This window comes from Vitis vinifera, chromosome 6, assembly GCF_030704535.1.
Source record: "Vitis vinifera cultivar Pinot Noir 40024 chromosome 6, ASM3070453v1".
NCBI classification, from domain to species: Eukaryota; Viridiplantae; Streptophyta; class Magnoliopsida; order Vitales; family Vitaceae; genus Vitis; species Vitis vinifera.
In genome coordinates this window covers 230,669-247,701 of record NC_081810.1, presented here as the reverse complement: position 1 = coordinate 247,701, position 17,033 = coordinate 230,669, and the positions used below count along the sequence as shown (strand labels likewise).

The following is a 17,033-nucleotide window of genomic DNA, read 5'->3' as shown; positions in this document are numbered from 1 at the left end:
AGTTCCCCAACAAGTTAGGCCCTTTACCTCTGGTTTCTGGCGAAGAAGGCTTAACCATGACTGCTGAGCCACGAGGATCAGACCCCACTCGGCCCAAAAATCCTTCCATATCTTCGTCGGATGAAGAATTTTTTAGATCTGCTTCCTTTCTCAGCGGCGAAGCCTTTTCCCCTAAATTCTTCTTGCGAAGCCTTGGACAACGCCGATAAAAGAGAGGGCTTGCATTTAATCCTCTATTCGCCTAAGATTCGGCACCTGAATCCTCTGTCTTTGGGTCCTCTTCGCTGTCCACCTTGATTTTTCCGTGCAAAATGGGCTCGCTGCTACACCGGATTCCCTGTCGATGCTCTGAGCTTGGGGGAAAGAAGGTTGACCACAGCTTCCTTGAACCGTACAACACCTTCTTCTTCACTAACCTGCTCGACTGAAACTCGAGGAGTCCAGGATCTGATTTTCCCTTTTCGTTTGCAGAATATGAGTCTTCTTCTTCCTTACGTAACGACGCCACAGTCTCAACTGGGGTAACCTCTTCTGGACTTAGGCCCAAGCCCAGCGGGCCTTTAAGCTTGCAGCCCATTATAACTATGCTTGGACCAGGCTTTGCCAGCGACAGGGCCTTCCTCTCACAGGCCCGACAGCCCACATCGGCAATAGCCTCTTCTTCTCCGGCCCAATCTCCTCCTACTTCTTCAATCCCGTCCAGCCCATCTGTTGACTTTTTTGAATTCAAACGAGACTGTGACGGGAGCTGGCAGCCCTTACCCCTCTCTCCCTCCTTCCTTTGTCTACTATCTTCCCCGACACGGTATCTTCCCCCCATCGTTGATCTGCCACTCTCCTCTCGTCTTCCTCCACCTGTCCCCGAGTGAGTAGCAACAGCCACCCGAGTCAGCTCACCCTTTTCGCTACCTCTCCGTCTTTCTTCGTCTCCGACCACTACGACGACGACTGTAAACACCCAACCCCCATCAGTCACCTCTAACATAGCTGGAAGAATTGCCCTATCCTTCATTGCGATCTTTAATCTCGCCCTGCTGAGATCGAACAGCTTCAACATACGCCAATCGATTTCATTTACAGACCCCCATTGCTCCACAATCTTCTTCAGGTGTACCTCCGACCATAGGTGAAATGGCAGCCCCCATAATTTGATCCAACCTTCTCTAAACTTCCCATCTATTTCCGCATTTTCCTTCGGCGACCATCTTCGCAGCTAAATGATGTTCCTTTCCCCAACCCTTAACTTCCTCAAATCATGGAGAAATATGGCTTCCTCGGTTGTTTCAACGAAAAATACACCTTTTCCAGTTGAAATGGGTACAATCGTTACAACGCCATTCTTCCTTAAGCTTCTTGCCACCGATCTTCCAACCTCAACCCAATTCTCCCTATCAAACTTGCTTTCACATACCACAGCTCGGCCCACCTCCCAACTGGAACTAGACCACCTCCTCTTGGTCCTTCGTCACTAACTGCCTTCACATAGGATCTGTGCATCGAGCCCACTTTATTGTGAGGCCAGCTTTCCCCTCTTATATTCCTTCCTTTTACTTCTGCATTCGGATAGGGGACCACCAACATTGAAGATAACGCTTTTTTAATATTCTCCCAACCTCTGCCCTTGTCACCCTCAAGAATGATCAGAACGGAAGGTTTTCTATTGGTAGCAAACTCCGAGATCCTTATGAACCTTCCATGGTTGTTGAAGCCACCTTCCATCAAATGAACCCTGCATTTTCCCCTGAATTTTTTGTTGAAACCCATATGACTTTTCAATGCTAAGGCTTTCATCAAGTATTCAACCAACCACCCAACTGCTTCCTTTTCAAAACCTAATGTAAAAACAGAGCCTCTACTTATCTCTGTCATCGAACACCATTCACCTCCTTGCTCGCCTTCCAACCTAATCAAGAAAGTCTTCCTCTCAACCAAGACCTTCAACGTCTTCCTCTCAACCATTCTCTCTCAACTCCCTTATATGCATAATTGACAAAGGAAAATCATTTTCACATTCATATCCAATAACTCAAACAGGTAATTACTAGGTTATCATTTTTAGATTACTCAAAGAAATGGCATCTCTAAGCTCACGGATTGGCATTTAAGGATGACGAGATGTCAATCCAAAGATTGAAATATTCCTTTCTTTTCTCTCTTTGGTCTGAGGCTAAATTGTTTATAGTTGAATGCCCTATAACTATAGTTAATTTTATTGATTGGTTGGGATCCTATTAAGGTTGTTTTTGAGCTAGGTGACTTTTTGGGCCGCTTTAGTTTTCTCATCTTTTTGGTGGTGGGTGTTTAGGTTTGTATACCTTGCATAGTTCTGTATACCTTGAGTCGCTTTTCTGGCGCCTCTTTTTAATGAATTATCTTTACCTATCAAAAAAATAATATTGAAAAGCACCAAAAAAGGGTTGTAACAAAGTACACAAAACGTATACAATGACCACTGAAAAGTGCCAAAAAAGGGATGGAAAAACAAAAATACTCCATTCCTCAAACCACACTCAACCAATCAATAAAATCAAATAAGGATAACAATCTTTCTCCTATAAACAACTTGGACCAAGAAAACAAGATACTTAGAAATAGGATTTTTAGTCTATGATCAGAGAGCTCCACATTCTCGAATGATCTTCCATTTTGCTCCTTCCAATTTATCCAAAAAATGCACAAAGGAGCAGCTCCCTAAACCTTTTTCCGCTTTCTCTTGACAAAAGAGGCATACCAACCTGATAGAGTCTCTCTGAAAAATGAGTAAATCACCTATGAAATACCAAAATGAGATAACAAAAGTTGTCACAACACCCTTGTCTTGCTACAATGTAAAAATATGTGGTCAATTGACTCCTCGTGAGTGTGCCCAGGAAGTATCTATCGGCCAAAGACCAACCTCTCTGATGTAACTGAATAAGAGTCAAAGCTTTTTCCCAAGTCACCTTCCAAGCAAAAAAGCACACCTTAGGTGAAACCCACACATTCCACACAATGCCCACTAGGAACGACTCTAACGTCCCCACCTTCAAGCTAGAGTAGAGGGACCTACCAGAGAAAGTTTCTCTCTGTCTCCAACCAACAAACCTTGTCCTCTTCTCCCTCAACTACCACCTTAACTAGAAGTCTTGCCAAGAAGCGCTCCATAATCTCAATCTCCCAATTGTTTAGATGTCTAGAGAAACTAGGAATCCAAACTCCTCTTCCATAAGAGTGAGACCACGAGTCTATCACCCAAGCCTTCTTTGAAGTAGCTAAGGTAAAAAGAAAGGGAAAAAGAAACACTCAAAGGTTCATAGCCACACCATTTAAATTTTTAGATTTGATTGTTAGTTCAAATTCTAACTATACATATATACCTATATATATGGTTAATACATATGTGTTCATATGTCATCTCCAAAGTTCTAGCTTTCCATATTCTTCATCATTCCTTTCCTACCGAAAAAAGTCATATATATATACATAAAAAACTAATATATGTAAGGTAAAATTTTTAGTAACCAATCATTATATTTAAATGAAAAGTTTTCAATATTTTTTGTAAGAATAAATTGCTTAACTTTCAATATGGTCTTTAACAACAAGAATGTAGCTCTAACTATAGGATTATTTTACACCTTCTCCTTTTTATGATCAATTTCTAACCTTCCTATATTTTAAACAATTAATATATCAATTCTTTCAAAAAAATTTGAATTTTATTTTTCTTAAAATATATGAAAATAGTTGAAGTGTAAGTATCATTTTATCATTGTATCACGTGTTGTATCATGTACTGTATATGCATCATAAGACATGTTTAAGAAAAGATACAAATTACGATATATATCAATATTCATAAAAAATGTATCATACCATGTGTATCTTATTGTGTATCATAAATAATAAAACAATGAAAAATACAGTACCTAGATAGTCTCTTCAACAATAATTGTATTACAGACAAGATGAAATGAATATTTTAAATATGAAGGAAGGTTGAAGAACTTGAAAGTGGATGAATGGTATTAAACATGTATACACACTGTCAGCCCACCACAAGTGTCCAACACCCTAATCGGTGATAAAGTAGATGTGCCCACATATCATTCGGCCGCACTAAAATGCACTCAAAGGACAAAAACGTACCAGCATCAACACCGTCCATTACATCTTTAAGGGGGCCTTCAGCAGCTCCATGGTATAGCTTTCCATCACTTGAAAGAACAACATAAGAGTTATCCATTTTTTTCCTCCACCGCATGTCCTTAACACTGCTTGATCCACTGAGTGAACGGGTGAAAGATGGCTCTTGTCCCTGCACAACGGCAGCACAAATTGGAAACATTAAACAAAAATGCAAAGCAGATTAAGAATTCAACCCCTCTACCTGAGTACCAACCATAGAACCCCCACCTTATTGAGAAGGGAATCAACAGAGAAGAAATGAATATCACCGCCAACGGAAGCGGCAAGCGTAGAGGAGTCAGTAGATAGTGCCAGAATGCGAACATTAGCAATAGGAACGTCCACCACACTCAACTCTTGTATAGAAGAACCGCTTCCTTTCTCCTTAATCTCCTTGGCCAACTCAATAACAGCCTCGGTCCTGGCCACACAAAACCCTACAAAGTGGATTGACGAAGATGTTAGAAAAATAAAAAGAAGAAGGGAAAAGGGGGAAAAATTATAGCTAAAAAACGTCAGAATCACCGTCAGAATGGGCAACGAAGATGAGTTGAGAACGCTCGGAGACGGCTAAGGGCTGAGAAGGAAGGGGGCTATCGAGATTGAAGTTGTAATATTGGGGCTTTATAGTGACGGATTCACCGATCTTAACGAAGACGTAGTCGTCGCAATCCAGGCGACCTCCTTCGAGATCCTTGCCCTCCAGGTCTATGACTGATTCAGGTGTAGCCATTATTCCAAAACCCTAGCTCTCAGGGACTGGGAGTTTGGGCGGGAAGGAGGAGTGAAGCAACCCCAATTTCGCTGATGGAAATGAGCTTAACTCCTTCCTTTTTGTGTTTGGAAGTGATTCTAGCGTGTTTCCAAGTCGTCCTAAAATCACGGTCACACTCTTCACCTTTTCTTTTCCATTTTCCTCGTACCATATATCCATGCTTAAATCTTTATTAAAAATAAATTTTTATTTTAAAGAATGAAAAATACTTTTCTAAAATGAAAATTACTTTTCTAACTTAAAAAATAAATCTAACAAAAAATTTCAGAGTTTATTTTGAAAATAAATTATTTGTGATATTAAATTTGAAATATTTTCAAATATTTTTCTAAAATATTTTTGGGAACTAATTAGTGATTTATAAAAAATATTTTGAAAACTTTTATAACATGGAAAATAAATTGAAAAATTTTGTTTTCTTTATTTGAGTTTTCAAACACATGGGTTTTGGAAGTTGAGGGCAATATTTGTAAGCAAGTTTCCATGTATATGATATCACTATATTGATTACTTATTGTTAATTTATCTGAACTTGTGTACATTTGATTTCACTTTATTGATTATTGTTAATCTATACGGGCTAATATTGAATATTCTAGATTGACATTGAATATCCATGAGGATAATAAAAAAAACATAAACCCTGTTTCATAACTATTTTAGAAAACTGTTTCAAAAAAAATAATTTTTAAAAATTATTCTATAATATTTTGTAAAACAAAAGTTGTTTGGGAATTTTAACATATTTTTAATATTTTAAAATAATTTTTAAAAATAATTTTTATATCTATTGTTTTATTTTTAATCATTCTATATGGTTATATGATTTTATTTTTTTTTAAACAATAATTAGAAAACAAGTGAAAACAACTGAACAATGAGCTTTAAAAAGATTATATTTTCTATTTTTAAGAACAATATATATTTTGATTATTAAATGTGTTTTTTTTTTTTTTTTTGAATAGAAAATTATTCTCAAAAATAGTCCGAAGCAACTCCATAAATTAATTATGTTGAATTCACTAAAATTGAGTCTTAGAGAAATGAATAGAGAATATCAAATTTCTAAGCATAAACTTGTAGACAAGTTATTAACCCTTTTCTAGTTAGTAATTTTGTGAATAAAAATATATTTATATATAATTGGTTTAGATGAGGTTAAATTTTTCAAAAATAGATTTTTTTTTTTTTTGAATAGAAAATTATTCTCAAAAATAGTCCCAAGCAACTCCATAAATTAATTATGTTGAATTCACTAAAATTGAGTCTTAGAGAAATGAATAGAGAATATCAAATTTCTAAGCATAAACTTGTAGACAAGTTATTAACCCTTTTCTAGTTAGTAATTTTGTGAATAAAAATATATTTATATATAATTGGTTTAGATGAGGTTAAATTTTTCAAAAATAGATTTTTTTTTTCCCTAATAATAATATTCTTGAATCATGAACCTTTGAAAGTGGGATCTCTTGGTGCACGACCAACAAAGAGTTATCCGACTAGCCTCTGTGTAGTGTAGATGGCAATTGCACCTGCACAAAGGAATGTCTGAATAGGTTTTTTCGGGAACACCCTTTCAAAGGTTAAGTCATAGATCGAAGACTTGAGCAAGAGATTTTTGGAAAAAACGGTTGCATGCCTTTGATGGCGTTTTTACCATCTTTAATATCAATGATTACTGATTCATAACAATTGTTGTGCCTTGAAGTCTGGCGTTTTAGCTTTGTTACAGTTGCATCAATAAATGCACTTAATGCATGTTGCAGTTAATGCTTAGCAGACGAGAATGCATAGTGCCTGATTGGTTTGTGTTCGCCTGTACCCTAGGATGGGCGAATAATGCTACATGACTCTTGTGTAGAACATATCTTGTGCTAGATGACATGTAAGGATCGTGCTAGACACGGTGAATGTCCCACGGGATCTTCATTAAATTTTCATCATTTCTTTGATAATAATTAATAATTACCTTGTTGAAAAAGTTAGCATGTAGTTTTTTCTCAAATACAAAGTAAATGAGTATGAAATGTAGTTGCATTTCGGAAGTTACCATGGGTGCATGTGGACAAAAATGGTAGATCTAATAGTAAAATCAAATACAACAAGAATGAAAGAGATTTGATAATGAGGTTAAGAAAGCAAATGCAAATGACTTGTTTGACAACTGTTTTTGAAAATAATTTTCTGTTCTCTAGAACAAAAAATAAGGAAAACACGTTTAGAAACCAAAAATTATTTTCTAGTTTTTGTTCTTAAGAACAGAAAATATGGTATTTTCATATAATATGTTTTAGTTGTTTTTACTTGTTTTCTGAGGGTTGTTTTAAAAAATAATTATACAAACATATAAAATTATTAAAATAAAGTGCTAAAAATAAATTTTATTTCTAAGCCTCAAATAAGAGTTTCTTAGTGTATTTTGTTTCAAAACTTGCATTTCATCTTAGTGCACTTTTCAATGTTAGTTTGTGTTGTATCCACTATGTAAAATTTTTAAGTAAGATCTTATTTTCATTTATTTGCAATCCTTGTGAGGTGGGATTACCATGGGAGTTTAAGTAAGATCTTATTTTCAAGGGTCCATTTGAACCATAATTCAAAGGTAACATTTTATAGACTTCATCTTTAAAACTCTTATTATAAGGAGTCCCTTGGAACCATAATCTAAGTGTAAAGAGTTTGAAGGCTTTAGATTTAAAAGCCTTAGATTAACAAAACTCATATGTTGGTTAGAGTTTGAGGAGACTAGATAGAGGTTAGGTTGTATTGAACCATTATAACATTCTTGAGTTTGCAATTTCTCTATCGATCCATTCACTCTTTATATTTCATTGTTCAAAATATTATTCATATTGTTTAAATTATATGTTGCATTCATCAAACTTCATATTTGTTAAAATTTGTAAAAAAAAAGACATCACTATCCAATTCATCCCCCTCTTAGGTGTTAATTAGTTGGATTAACATAAACCTTAATAGTTGATCATGTACAACAAATTAAAAATCAATGAAGTCATTATTCAAATCATACAATCCTGTTAAGTAGTTGATCATTAAACATATATCATTTATTAACGAGTCTTCTTAGTCTCATCATGTTAGCCACACCACTAAAGCTAGCTCTCTGTAGACATCCTTCAACTGCACCTTATGTTGTAGAGGAGATGAGATTCATAACATCGATCATGGTGTAGCCTAACTTGCTCATTGCTCTTGAGATAGAAAGATTGTTCATGCAACTCCTTTGATCACACTAGTGGCTCTAGTTTCGACCCATCGATCGAGGATATGTTCCAACAAATCATCAAATTTATAGGTGATATGTGACAGGAGATTGCTAAGAATGCAAACATGATGGATTCCAGGTTTGTGTGAATGGGTGGACATTTGTCATGTTTACAGGCTTGGATGGCATCTCGACTTAGTTCCAATTCTTGACTGTTTCCACTACTAGAGTTTTCGGACTGGATTAGGGTTTTTGTTTTTAATGTTTTTTTAGGTTGGTGTATATATGATTTTGATTCATTTCATATTGGTGCATTTGATGTTGATATCTTTGGAGATTATACTACAATGTATTTTTGGAACATTACGATAATATAAGCATTTTGGAATTCTTTTTCATTGTCTATTCTTATTGCTCAATTGCTAGATAATTGATATGAGACATGTGTTTGATGTGTGGTTCTTTTCTTACCTTTGTAATTTTTGTGACAAAAAGGGAGATCCTATATCATTTTTTTTTTATTCTTGATGATCATACGGGGGAGATATATCATATTATTTATATTTTAATAATTGTTAAGAGAGATATTGATTTATTTTGTAGATTAGAGAGACATATATCGCTTCATTTTACACTTTAGGGAGACACAATTTTTATGGTTATTGTTTTATTATCTTCTTACACATTTTGTGTATTAGAGGTATATCGTTCTTTGAGTATATTTCAAATTATAGATTCATGTGGTGAAGAAAGAAAATATCAAGTCAATTATTTATTTGTATTTAATTATTTTTGTTGAGGATTGGGTTGAATGAGATTAGTAGAACTTTTAGAATTTTATTATCTTATCCAAAATTTGCTAAAGAGAAGATGTTAATATACCAGTTTGTCGATAATTTTGCTTCAAGAATGTTGGTTTGAAATTACTTCATTGTCACTAAAATTATTCAAGTTAAAGATATTGAAGTCGAAGTTTAGCAAGTAAGTTTTCAAGTTTTAATTTAGGAAAAAACAATAATATTATACAATTTATATTTTATTCATAATTGAGCATGATAGCTAGGTGAGCTATGGACACTTGCAAAAACAAGGGGTAATTGAGTACACAAAAGCGTAACGGAAGCTTAAGCATGCATTGGTGCCCTTTGAGTGCCTTATAAATTTTTATTTGGAAAAATCTTCAAAAAAAAAAAGTTAAAAATTTTGTAATTTTATGAAAAGTGTTTTCCTAAATCAAGACAACTAAAAAACCTTTTATTTTGGTATAAAATCAAAATTAAAAATTCATTTTGACAGATAAAAAAACCTTGAAAATCTAAAGAAAGCGTAATTATTTTATGGTAGTTTCTAAATTTTAAATTTTCATCAAAATTTTTTTGATTGCCCTTGTAGGCAAGAAAGATAGAGGTTGAGAGTTTCTGTCTTAGAAGTTTAATATGATTTTGAAGTAATCCACTAAAGATCCAAGGATTTTGTTGAAGAAAAGTTTTGTAGGATAATCCCTAAGTGAGGTGATTTTCTAGGTAATCCGGCCTTGCTATGCTTGTTATTAATTTATCTAAACTAATATTAAAAATCCAGATAACTAGTCAAAAGGGACAAATTAAGTGAATTGAATTAACTAGAATTCACTTTTAAGATAGTGGACTTTGGGATATCAATTTATATATATATATATATATATATATATATATATATATATATATATATATATATATATATATATATATATATATATATGTATGTATGTATGTATGTATGTATGTATGTATGTATAATTTTTGGTTGACCTTAACTAACTCGAAGGATACCAGTAGAAAGAAAGGAGAGAATTGTGTTTTCACCTCAGTTGGGGTGAATAATTAAGTTAAAGTCCTCTTATCACTCATAATTGATTATAAAGATATGAGATGGTAATGGACACAAATACCCATTTACTCATTTTTGTCTTTATTCTACCACTCTTTACATGTCACTATTAACACATTCTCTCTTCTTTAACCATTTTTTTATTTTTCATTGGTTTTTTAAAACTTTTTTATAAATAATTGAAAAATCAACATTATTTTATATTTTTAAATTATAAATAAACAAAAATTATATTGATGATTTAAAAACTATTTTGAAAAATGTTTTCTAAAATATGTTAATTTAAATAAATAAAAATTATCTTTTATATTTTAGAAGTAAATAATTTAATGATTAAAACATTATTTAAAATAAATATATTCACTATTTTATTTTCTTTTATACTAAAAAGCATTTTAAAATTTTCTTTTTCCTATTATAAAATAAAAGGTTCAATTTTTTATTTTTTTATTTTTAAAAAAAGTATTTCTTTCTTGTTTTAATAACTTTTTTAACATAACTTTTAGTAATAAGTTATATGAAATGTTGTAAATTTGTTTAATAAATATTTTTTTAATGATTTGAATTAATTAAAAATTTATCAAAAAAAAAAAAAAAGTAAAAGAGAGAAATAGGATGGATGAAGAGTTTTTATTTTAAATTTACAATTAAAATATTTTCATATGACTTAATTTTAGAAGTGAATTATAACTATATATAGTAGATATTGAATTTTTCTTAAATAAAAGGGTTAAAAGGTATATTTACTCATTTAAGATAAAAAAAAATTAAAAATTATATAGATTGTGTTTGAATTTGGTTTAAAAATATTTTTCTAGTTTTTACTTTTTATTTATTATTATTATTTTTAAATAATTTTTATTTTCTATATGGTCTCTTTTAGAAAATATGTTTAATTAAAAAATGAAAACTATTTTTAAAAATGAAAATTGAAAACCTTGTTTAATACTATTTTTCATATGAAAATAATAAAGAGACTTAAAAGAGTTTAATCCTAAGTCATAAGTTTTATTTAACTTCTATATGAAAATTTTAATACTTTCTACGGTAATGATGTTTGGAGAAAAAAATTTGACCCTAAGTCATCCACCATTTTTTCAACTAAACAATTGAAAAAATAATTAACACACCTACGTGAACACATAACTTAGAGAGATATGAAATTTGTGTCATTGTACAAGGGTATTACACTAACTGTACAATAAAAATGTACTAAGTGTACAAGGGTGTATAAGGCTACCTTTTGTGAAAGATTTCAATCGATTATGAACCACTCTATTTTACTTTCCTTGTTGCCAACATATTATACACTCATGTCATACACTTTATTTAACTCTTACATCAAAATTTCAATACTTTCTCTAGTAATGATGTTTAGGGAAAAAAAATTGACCCGGAGTCATTCAATATTTTCTCAACCAAACAATTAGAAACATGGTTAACACACTTACGTGGATACATAATTTAGGAGGAATACGAAATTTGTACCACTGTACAAGGGTGTTACATTAATTGTACAAGGGTATTACACTGATTGTACAAGGAAAATATACTAAGTATACAAGGATGTACAAGGCTAGCATTTGTAAAATTTTTTAATCAATTATGAATTACTCCTTTATTTTCCTTGTCACCCAAGAATTGTATACTTATTACACTAATTGTATAAGAAAAATATACTAAGTGTACAATGATGTACAAGACTAGTATTTGTGAAAAATTTCAATCGATTATGAATTACTCCTTTATTTTCCTTGTCGTCTAAGAATTGTATACTCGTGTTATACACTTTATTTACTTCCCATATGGAAATTCTAATGTTTTCCCCAATAATGATGTCGGGGGAAAAAAATTTAACCATAAGTCATTCACAAGTTTCTCAACCAAATGATTAAAAACATGCTTAACATACCTACATGGACACATAATTTAAGAGTGAAATGAAATTTGCACCACTGTATAATATTACACTAATTGTATAGGGGGAATGTGCCAAGTGTACAAAGGTGTACATGACTCTAATAGGTTTTGTATGATTTTTCATCAACTTGAATTTGACATTAGAATAATTATCCATAGTTTTTTTTCTTTCTCTTTTTTGTTTTTTTACCAAACTATGCCATTAAGACCAATGAGAAATAATATACAACATATTTATTATTTTTTAAGTAAGAAACAAAAAAAATATTTGCTAAGGTATTTAAAAAATATTTATTATACATTTTATAAGTTTGAAAAAAAAATTTAATGATGTCTAATTTGCAAGTTAGAACAAATAAAGAATACTAATATTTTATGAGATATTTAAAAATTGTTTAATATATATAAGAAATAATATAAGTTTGAAATAAATAATAATATTTAGTATATATTATGTAAGTTTGAAAAAAAGAATAATATTTGATAAGGTATTTAAAAATTATTTACTTCAAAAATGCATTTGATAATAATAATTTTTAATTATTTATCTTTCATATTCAATTTGTTGGAGAAAAATAATTGGTAAATCATTTAACTTGATTCGACTAATAAATAAGTGAGAGAAGGGTGAAAAAGTCAAAGAAAGAAAAAAGAAAAGTAGGAGTGATCAATAACTTTTTCATTTGATAATTAAGGGTATTTTAGGGATTTTTGAAATGTAATATCCTTCTTCTCAATTTCTATTCTTTCCTTAGGTTTTGAATTGAATTATAGGTAATAGGACGACCTTATCTCAATTATCCAACCCAACTAACGACATGTGTTAGTTCCCAGCTTAATCGTAGTAGTCTCTCTTTCATTCCTATTTCTTAATGATCTATTAGTCAGATTGGTCACAGTTTTCTGCGTGTCTTTCGAGGGTTTTAATGGTTTTCTGCAGTTGACATGGTCTTCAAGAAGGCGTGAAGCCTGGGCGTTCAAAGTCACAACTCACAGGTACCAACACCTTGATTTCATAATCACTTTATGCTCTTCACACCTTAGCTTGTTTAACCAGTGAGAAGTATTTTTTTAGTAGTATAATGGTTGAGTTTGAAACTTTGAATATCTTAATGGACATGCGGACCCAGAACCATTAATATTGACTGAGTGGTAGGGTGGCCACAGTGCAATGGTGAAGGGCAGAGATGGTAGACCTTGTGATGTGTCTCACAATGAGTCTCCGGATGATTAAGCTCGGGATGAATGTGAATGAGTTTGATATCAATTTGACCTTAACTAATAATCAATTGGTTTTTAGATGAGATGAGTTCCTGTGGAAGCGCTTTACAGGGCTGATTGCAGAGCATGACATTATTATAAACATATCTCCATGAGGGAAAAAGTCATGATATTGATTCATCCACAATCAAACCAGAATGAAAAAAACAAAAGAAAAACCATAACTGAACATTTCTTCCCATGTGATACATAGAGAATACATGTGCCAATTACCACACTCATCCAAACACTTGCATGTTTCAGTCACAACTGGGTTACACTGACTTCACTCTCAAAGCCTCAGAGCGGAAAAAAAAAACGAAAAGAAAAAGCTATCACGTCAACATTTCTCTCAACAGTAATAATAATTATCATAAAAGAAAAGCATTTGATCTTTTGGGCGGGTGACAAGCCTTGTTCACCTCAGCCAAATGTTGCTCCACGGCGACAACAAAACCATACCCTAATTATACTTAGTAGAGGTCCTCTGCAGATGGGGAAGACCTGTTAGTCTAGACGCAAACCCCTCTGGGAATTCAACGATAGAGTCAGAGAATAATCAATCAGGGCTGTTCAAAAAAGCCCACCATGATTCACCATTCTCTCAATACTTAAAGCAAAATATATACCACACCGTATACACTTAATAGTATAATCAGTAAAAAGACAAGAAGGTGACACTAAAGTTAGAGGTGAGAGGTTAGGTTTGAGTGTGTTTTTGGTTAGATTTGGGAAGGGGATAGAGTAGGGTGGGTCAGAACTGTCTCCCATTGAAGGTTTGTCCAAAATCCCAGTTGGGTGGAGCCACATTGTTCGACACTACAGAGCGGCCATCGCTGGTAGTGACCTTGAAGGAGAGGGCTTGACCGTTAAGGTAAGTGTTACTCTGCCAGTTTTGTCCCCAGTTGCGAGACATTGCTTGCCAACTGGTTTTAGAGCCTTTGATGGATACAGAGACTACATCACCAGCTCCACCAACATTTGTAATGAGAACAAGATTGAAGTATGAATGACCATTGACTGTGAATCTGATTCCACCGGTCTTCTTGCATGCAACTCTGCAAAATAAGCACCAGCCAGAACAAAATGAAGCTTTGGATTCAAAAAAAATTTATTTTCATTTCTTAGCCTCTCTTCTTTCGGCAACCAAAAATCAGGGTAATGATCAAACCAACAAAAGGGAGATGAGATTTGTCTTTCATTTAGAATGGAAAAGGGGTCTATTTGCCAATCTGTTTGTTATTATCGAGTTGAGTAGCTAGGCTTGAGCAAAATGCTGATCTGAGATGCTTACCTTCTGTACTGAACGGGAACTATTCCAGCTTTGTACTGAGCAATGTGCTGGAAAACAGGTTGAGAAAGATCGAAGTGCTGCAGGGGAGGATTACACCAGCCTCCTGCATTATTAGTCAGAGCATTGTTTGGTGGGCAGAAGTTAGTTGCTGTGACTGTGATGGATCCCGGTAAACACCATCTCTTATCATTCACACATTTAACCTCATAGCAAGCTCCACAGCTCAACCCATTGTTGAAAAGAGCTGTGCTCAATGCAGCTGTGTTTGTCCCATACCCCTGACTGTAAAGATTGCCATATCCACAGGCCCCTCCTGCAAACCATGCATCCAAATAGAAGAAGAAAATGAGAATAAAGACCAGACAGTTGAAGCATATTACAGAAAACCATTTTTCTTTTTTGCTCTTACCCATTGTTCCGGAGGCATCGCCACCTCCATAGAAAGTAGCATGGGCATTAGACCATCCACCTCCAAATCCCTCAACACTCTTCAACCCTGTGAGAAGAGCTACTATGATATATCCTAGGAAATCCATATCCTGCCCAAAGGAATACATATAAAAATAAATTAAAACATGAAAGGCATTTGATATTTGAATACATAGACTACAGTGAGAATAGGAAAACGAAGAAGTGAATGTACAATTGAAAGGAGGAAAAGGTGGGTTTGGGCTTACAAGGCCTGAAACTGAAACCCCCGGTCACACAAGTGAAGAAACAAGGGAAGAAGGTGAGAGGCAAGTGAGGGATTGGAACTGTATATATAGATGGAGATGGGGGATAAAAAGTATACAAGTATACGGCCAGGAATATATGAAAAATAGAAACGTGGCAGAAGAGTATCTTAACAACTAACTGAAACTAAATTGTTATAATAGCCAACCATAAAGTCGAGAAAAATTCCAACTTTTCAAGCTCTTCATTTCTTCCTCTTAGTGGAGTCAAAGTGAGCTTCTGACCAACATTACCAAAATCAAGGTACCTTGGGAATACTTATCAAGAATAGTAAAGCAAAGGTAGTAAAATTTGAGGGACTATCCTAATGCTCTCTGAGGCATCACAGATGACACTTCCCCTTAACATGTAATGGATAAGAGAAGAGCAAGTAGCATGTAAACTGCTGAGAGGTCTATTCGGAGAAGCCAATGGCTGTCCTTTTCAACCTATTCTAAGCTTTCAAGTGGCCATGTGATCCCATGTGCAATTTTTTATTTAACCCTCAATAGGCTTCATTTCATGTATTATTTTTCTTTCTTTGAGGTCGTACAGTTTCTCTGTTTGTTCTTTGCTTGATAATAGGTTAGTTTTAGTAGATTGGTCTTTCTTTCCGTATGGTTAAAACAAACAAAGATCGATCATTGTTGTTGAAAACTACTACAAAATTCTGTTTCTCCACACTCGATGAAAGGAACAAAGAATTAGGTTCATATTCTACCTTTCCGGTAATTTTGGACATCTAGTGATAAGCCAGTTCTATTAGCATTTTGCAATGGACATATTCAGTGGATGTTCTTGTTGGCTAGTTGGCCTGTTTTTTTTTTTTTTTTTTCTTTGGCTAATGCCTACATTATTTTCTTTTCTGATTGAATATTTTTCCATCCTGAACTAACTTAAATATCCCTTCCTAACCACAGGGTCTATCCATTGCAAGAAAAGGGGGGAAAAGAATGAGGCATGTGAAGCTAGAAGAATGTTTATCATTGTAAAATCAAACATACCAACTCTAAGAGTGCTGTTATAATCATGGTAACAAATAAGATATTAAGGATTTATCAGGCTTGTAAAAGAATCCATAGTTTGGTAATCGATCACGAAGATATAGTGAAGACCTCAACAAGCTACACCTATGACAAAACTTGACAAGAAACTACACATGACCTTAATTTAAGAGATGAATGCTTTCCAACATGAAGTTTTTTCATCTTCATTTCTTTCTAAAGCCACACGAGAGAATTAGCTTTTTGTGCACCGTTGCTTGTAGCCTTCATATGGTTCATATTGTGATACAATATGTACAAGTTATGGACTCGAGAGATTTTCCAAGTGGGTTTTTAGTATTCTATCAAGTCACCAGAATCAAATGAATTAAGTAATAGAACTGATGGATGATGATGCACACCTAACCTTATTTTCTTTTCCTCTTGGCCAGCTTAGAACTTCCAAACTCAGAACCATTTGACTTTACTGAAAACTAAGCATGCCCCTTATGGCAGTCTTCAAAGGAATCAAATTTCAATTATCTGATTGCCCAAAAAATAAACAATGCTCAAAGGAATCGAATTTCACTTGTAGTTATATTCTTTCATTTTTTTGTTCTGTTAAGCTGTAAAGTTCAGAAATTTTATACATTAGATTAGTGCAGCAACATGAAAACTAATGAGGATTATCATATGGGGACAGCTAAGATTGCTAAAAAAGAGAGTTTTCTTTCATTAATTTTAACACAAGAAAGAGGGCAAGGAAGGAAGAGGTATATTGCTCTTTATCCTATTAAAATGCTGGACGGTTTGTCACATGCAGAG

General features: G+C 33.4%; 2 protein-coding genes across 2 annotated transcripts in view; both read right to left on the bottom strand.

Moving 5' to 3' along the window:
• The window catches only part of LOC100245011 (nuclear pore complex protein NUP214), a 43,888-nt gene extending 38,845 nt beyond the window's left edge, over nt 1–5,043 (bottom strand). Inside the window, exons 1-3 of the mRNA XM_010653108.3 lie at nt 4,693–5,043; nt 4,396–4,604; nt 4,129–4,297 (exon numbers count right to left, since the gene is read on the bottom strand). Coding sequence (XP_010651410.1) covers nt 4,129–4,297; nt 4,396–4,604; nt 4,693–4,900 — 586 coding nt within the window. The 5' untranslated portion in view covers nt 4,901–5,043. The remainder of the gene's footprint in view (nt 1–4,128; nt 4,298–4,395; nt 4,605–4,692) is intronic.
• An 8,333-nt stretch (nt 5,044–13,376) lies between these two features.
• LOC100267326 (uncharacterized) lies at nt 13,377–15,296 on the bottom strand. The gene is made up of 4 exons (XM_010653109.3): nt 15,189–15,296; nt 14,921–15,050; nt 14,512–14,824; nt 13,377–14,275 (listed from the first exon to the last, which is right to left on the bottom strand). The coding sequence occupies exons 2-4, from the start codon at nt 15,045–15,047 to the stop codon at nt 13,972–13,974; spliced, it is 744 nt and encodes a 247-aa protein (XP_010651411.1). The 5' UTR covers nt 15,048–15,050; nt 15,189–15,296; the 3' UTR covers nt 13,377–13,971.
• Between the last annotated feature and the right edge of the window lie 1,737 nt (nt 15,297–17,033).

Excerpts from the sequence above, each read along its gene's own strand:
- LOC100267326 (XM_010653109.3), bottom strand. The coding sequence starts at position 15,047 with ATGGATTTCCTAGGATATATCATAGTAGCTCTTCTCACAGGGTTGAAG. Across the intron at positions 14,825-14,920 it reads CGATGCCTCCGGAACAATGG|GAGGGGCCTGTGGATATGGC; the intron begins GTAAGAGCAAAA and ends CATGGTTTGCAG. Across the intron at positions 14,276-14,511 it reads GTTCCCGTTCAGTACAGAAG|AGTTGCATGCAAGAAGACCG; the intron begins GTAAGCATCTCA and ends CTTATTTTGCAG.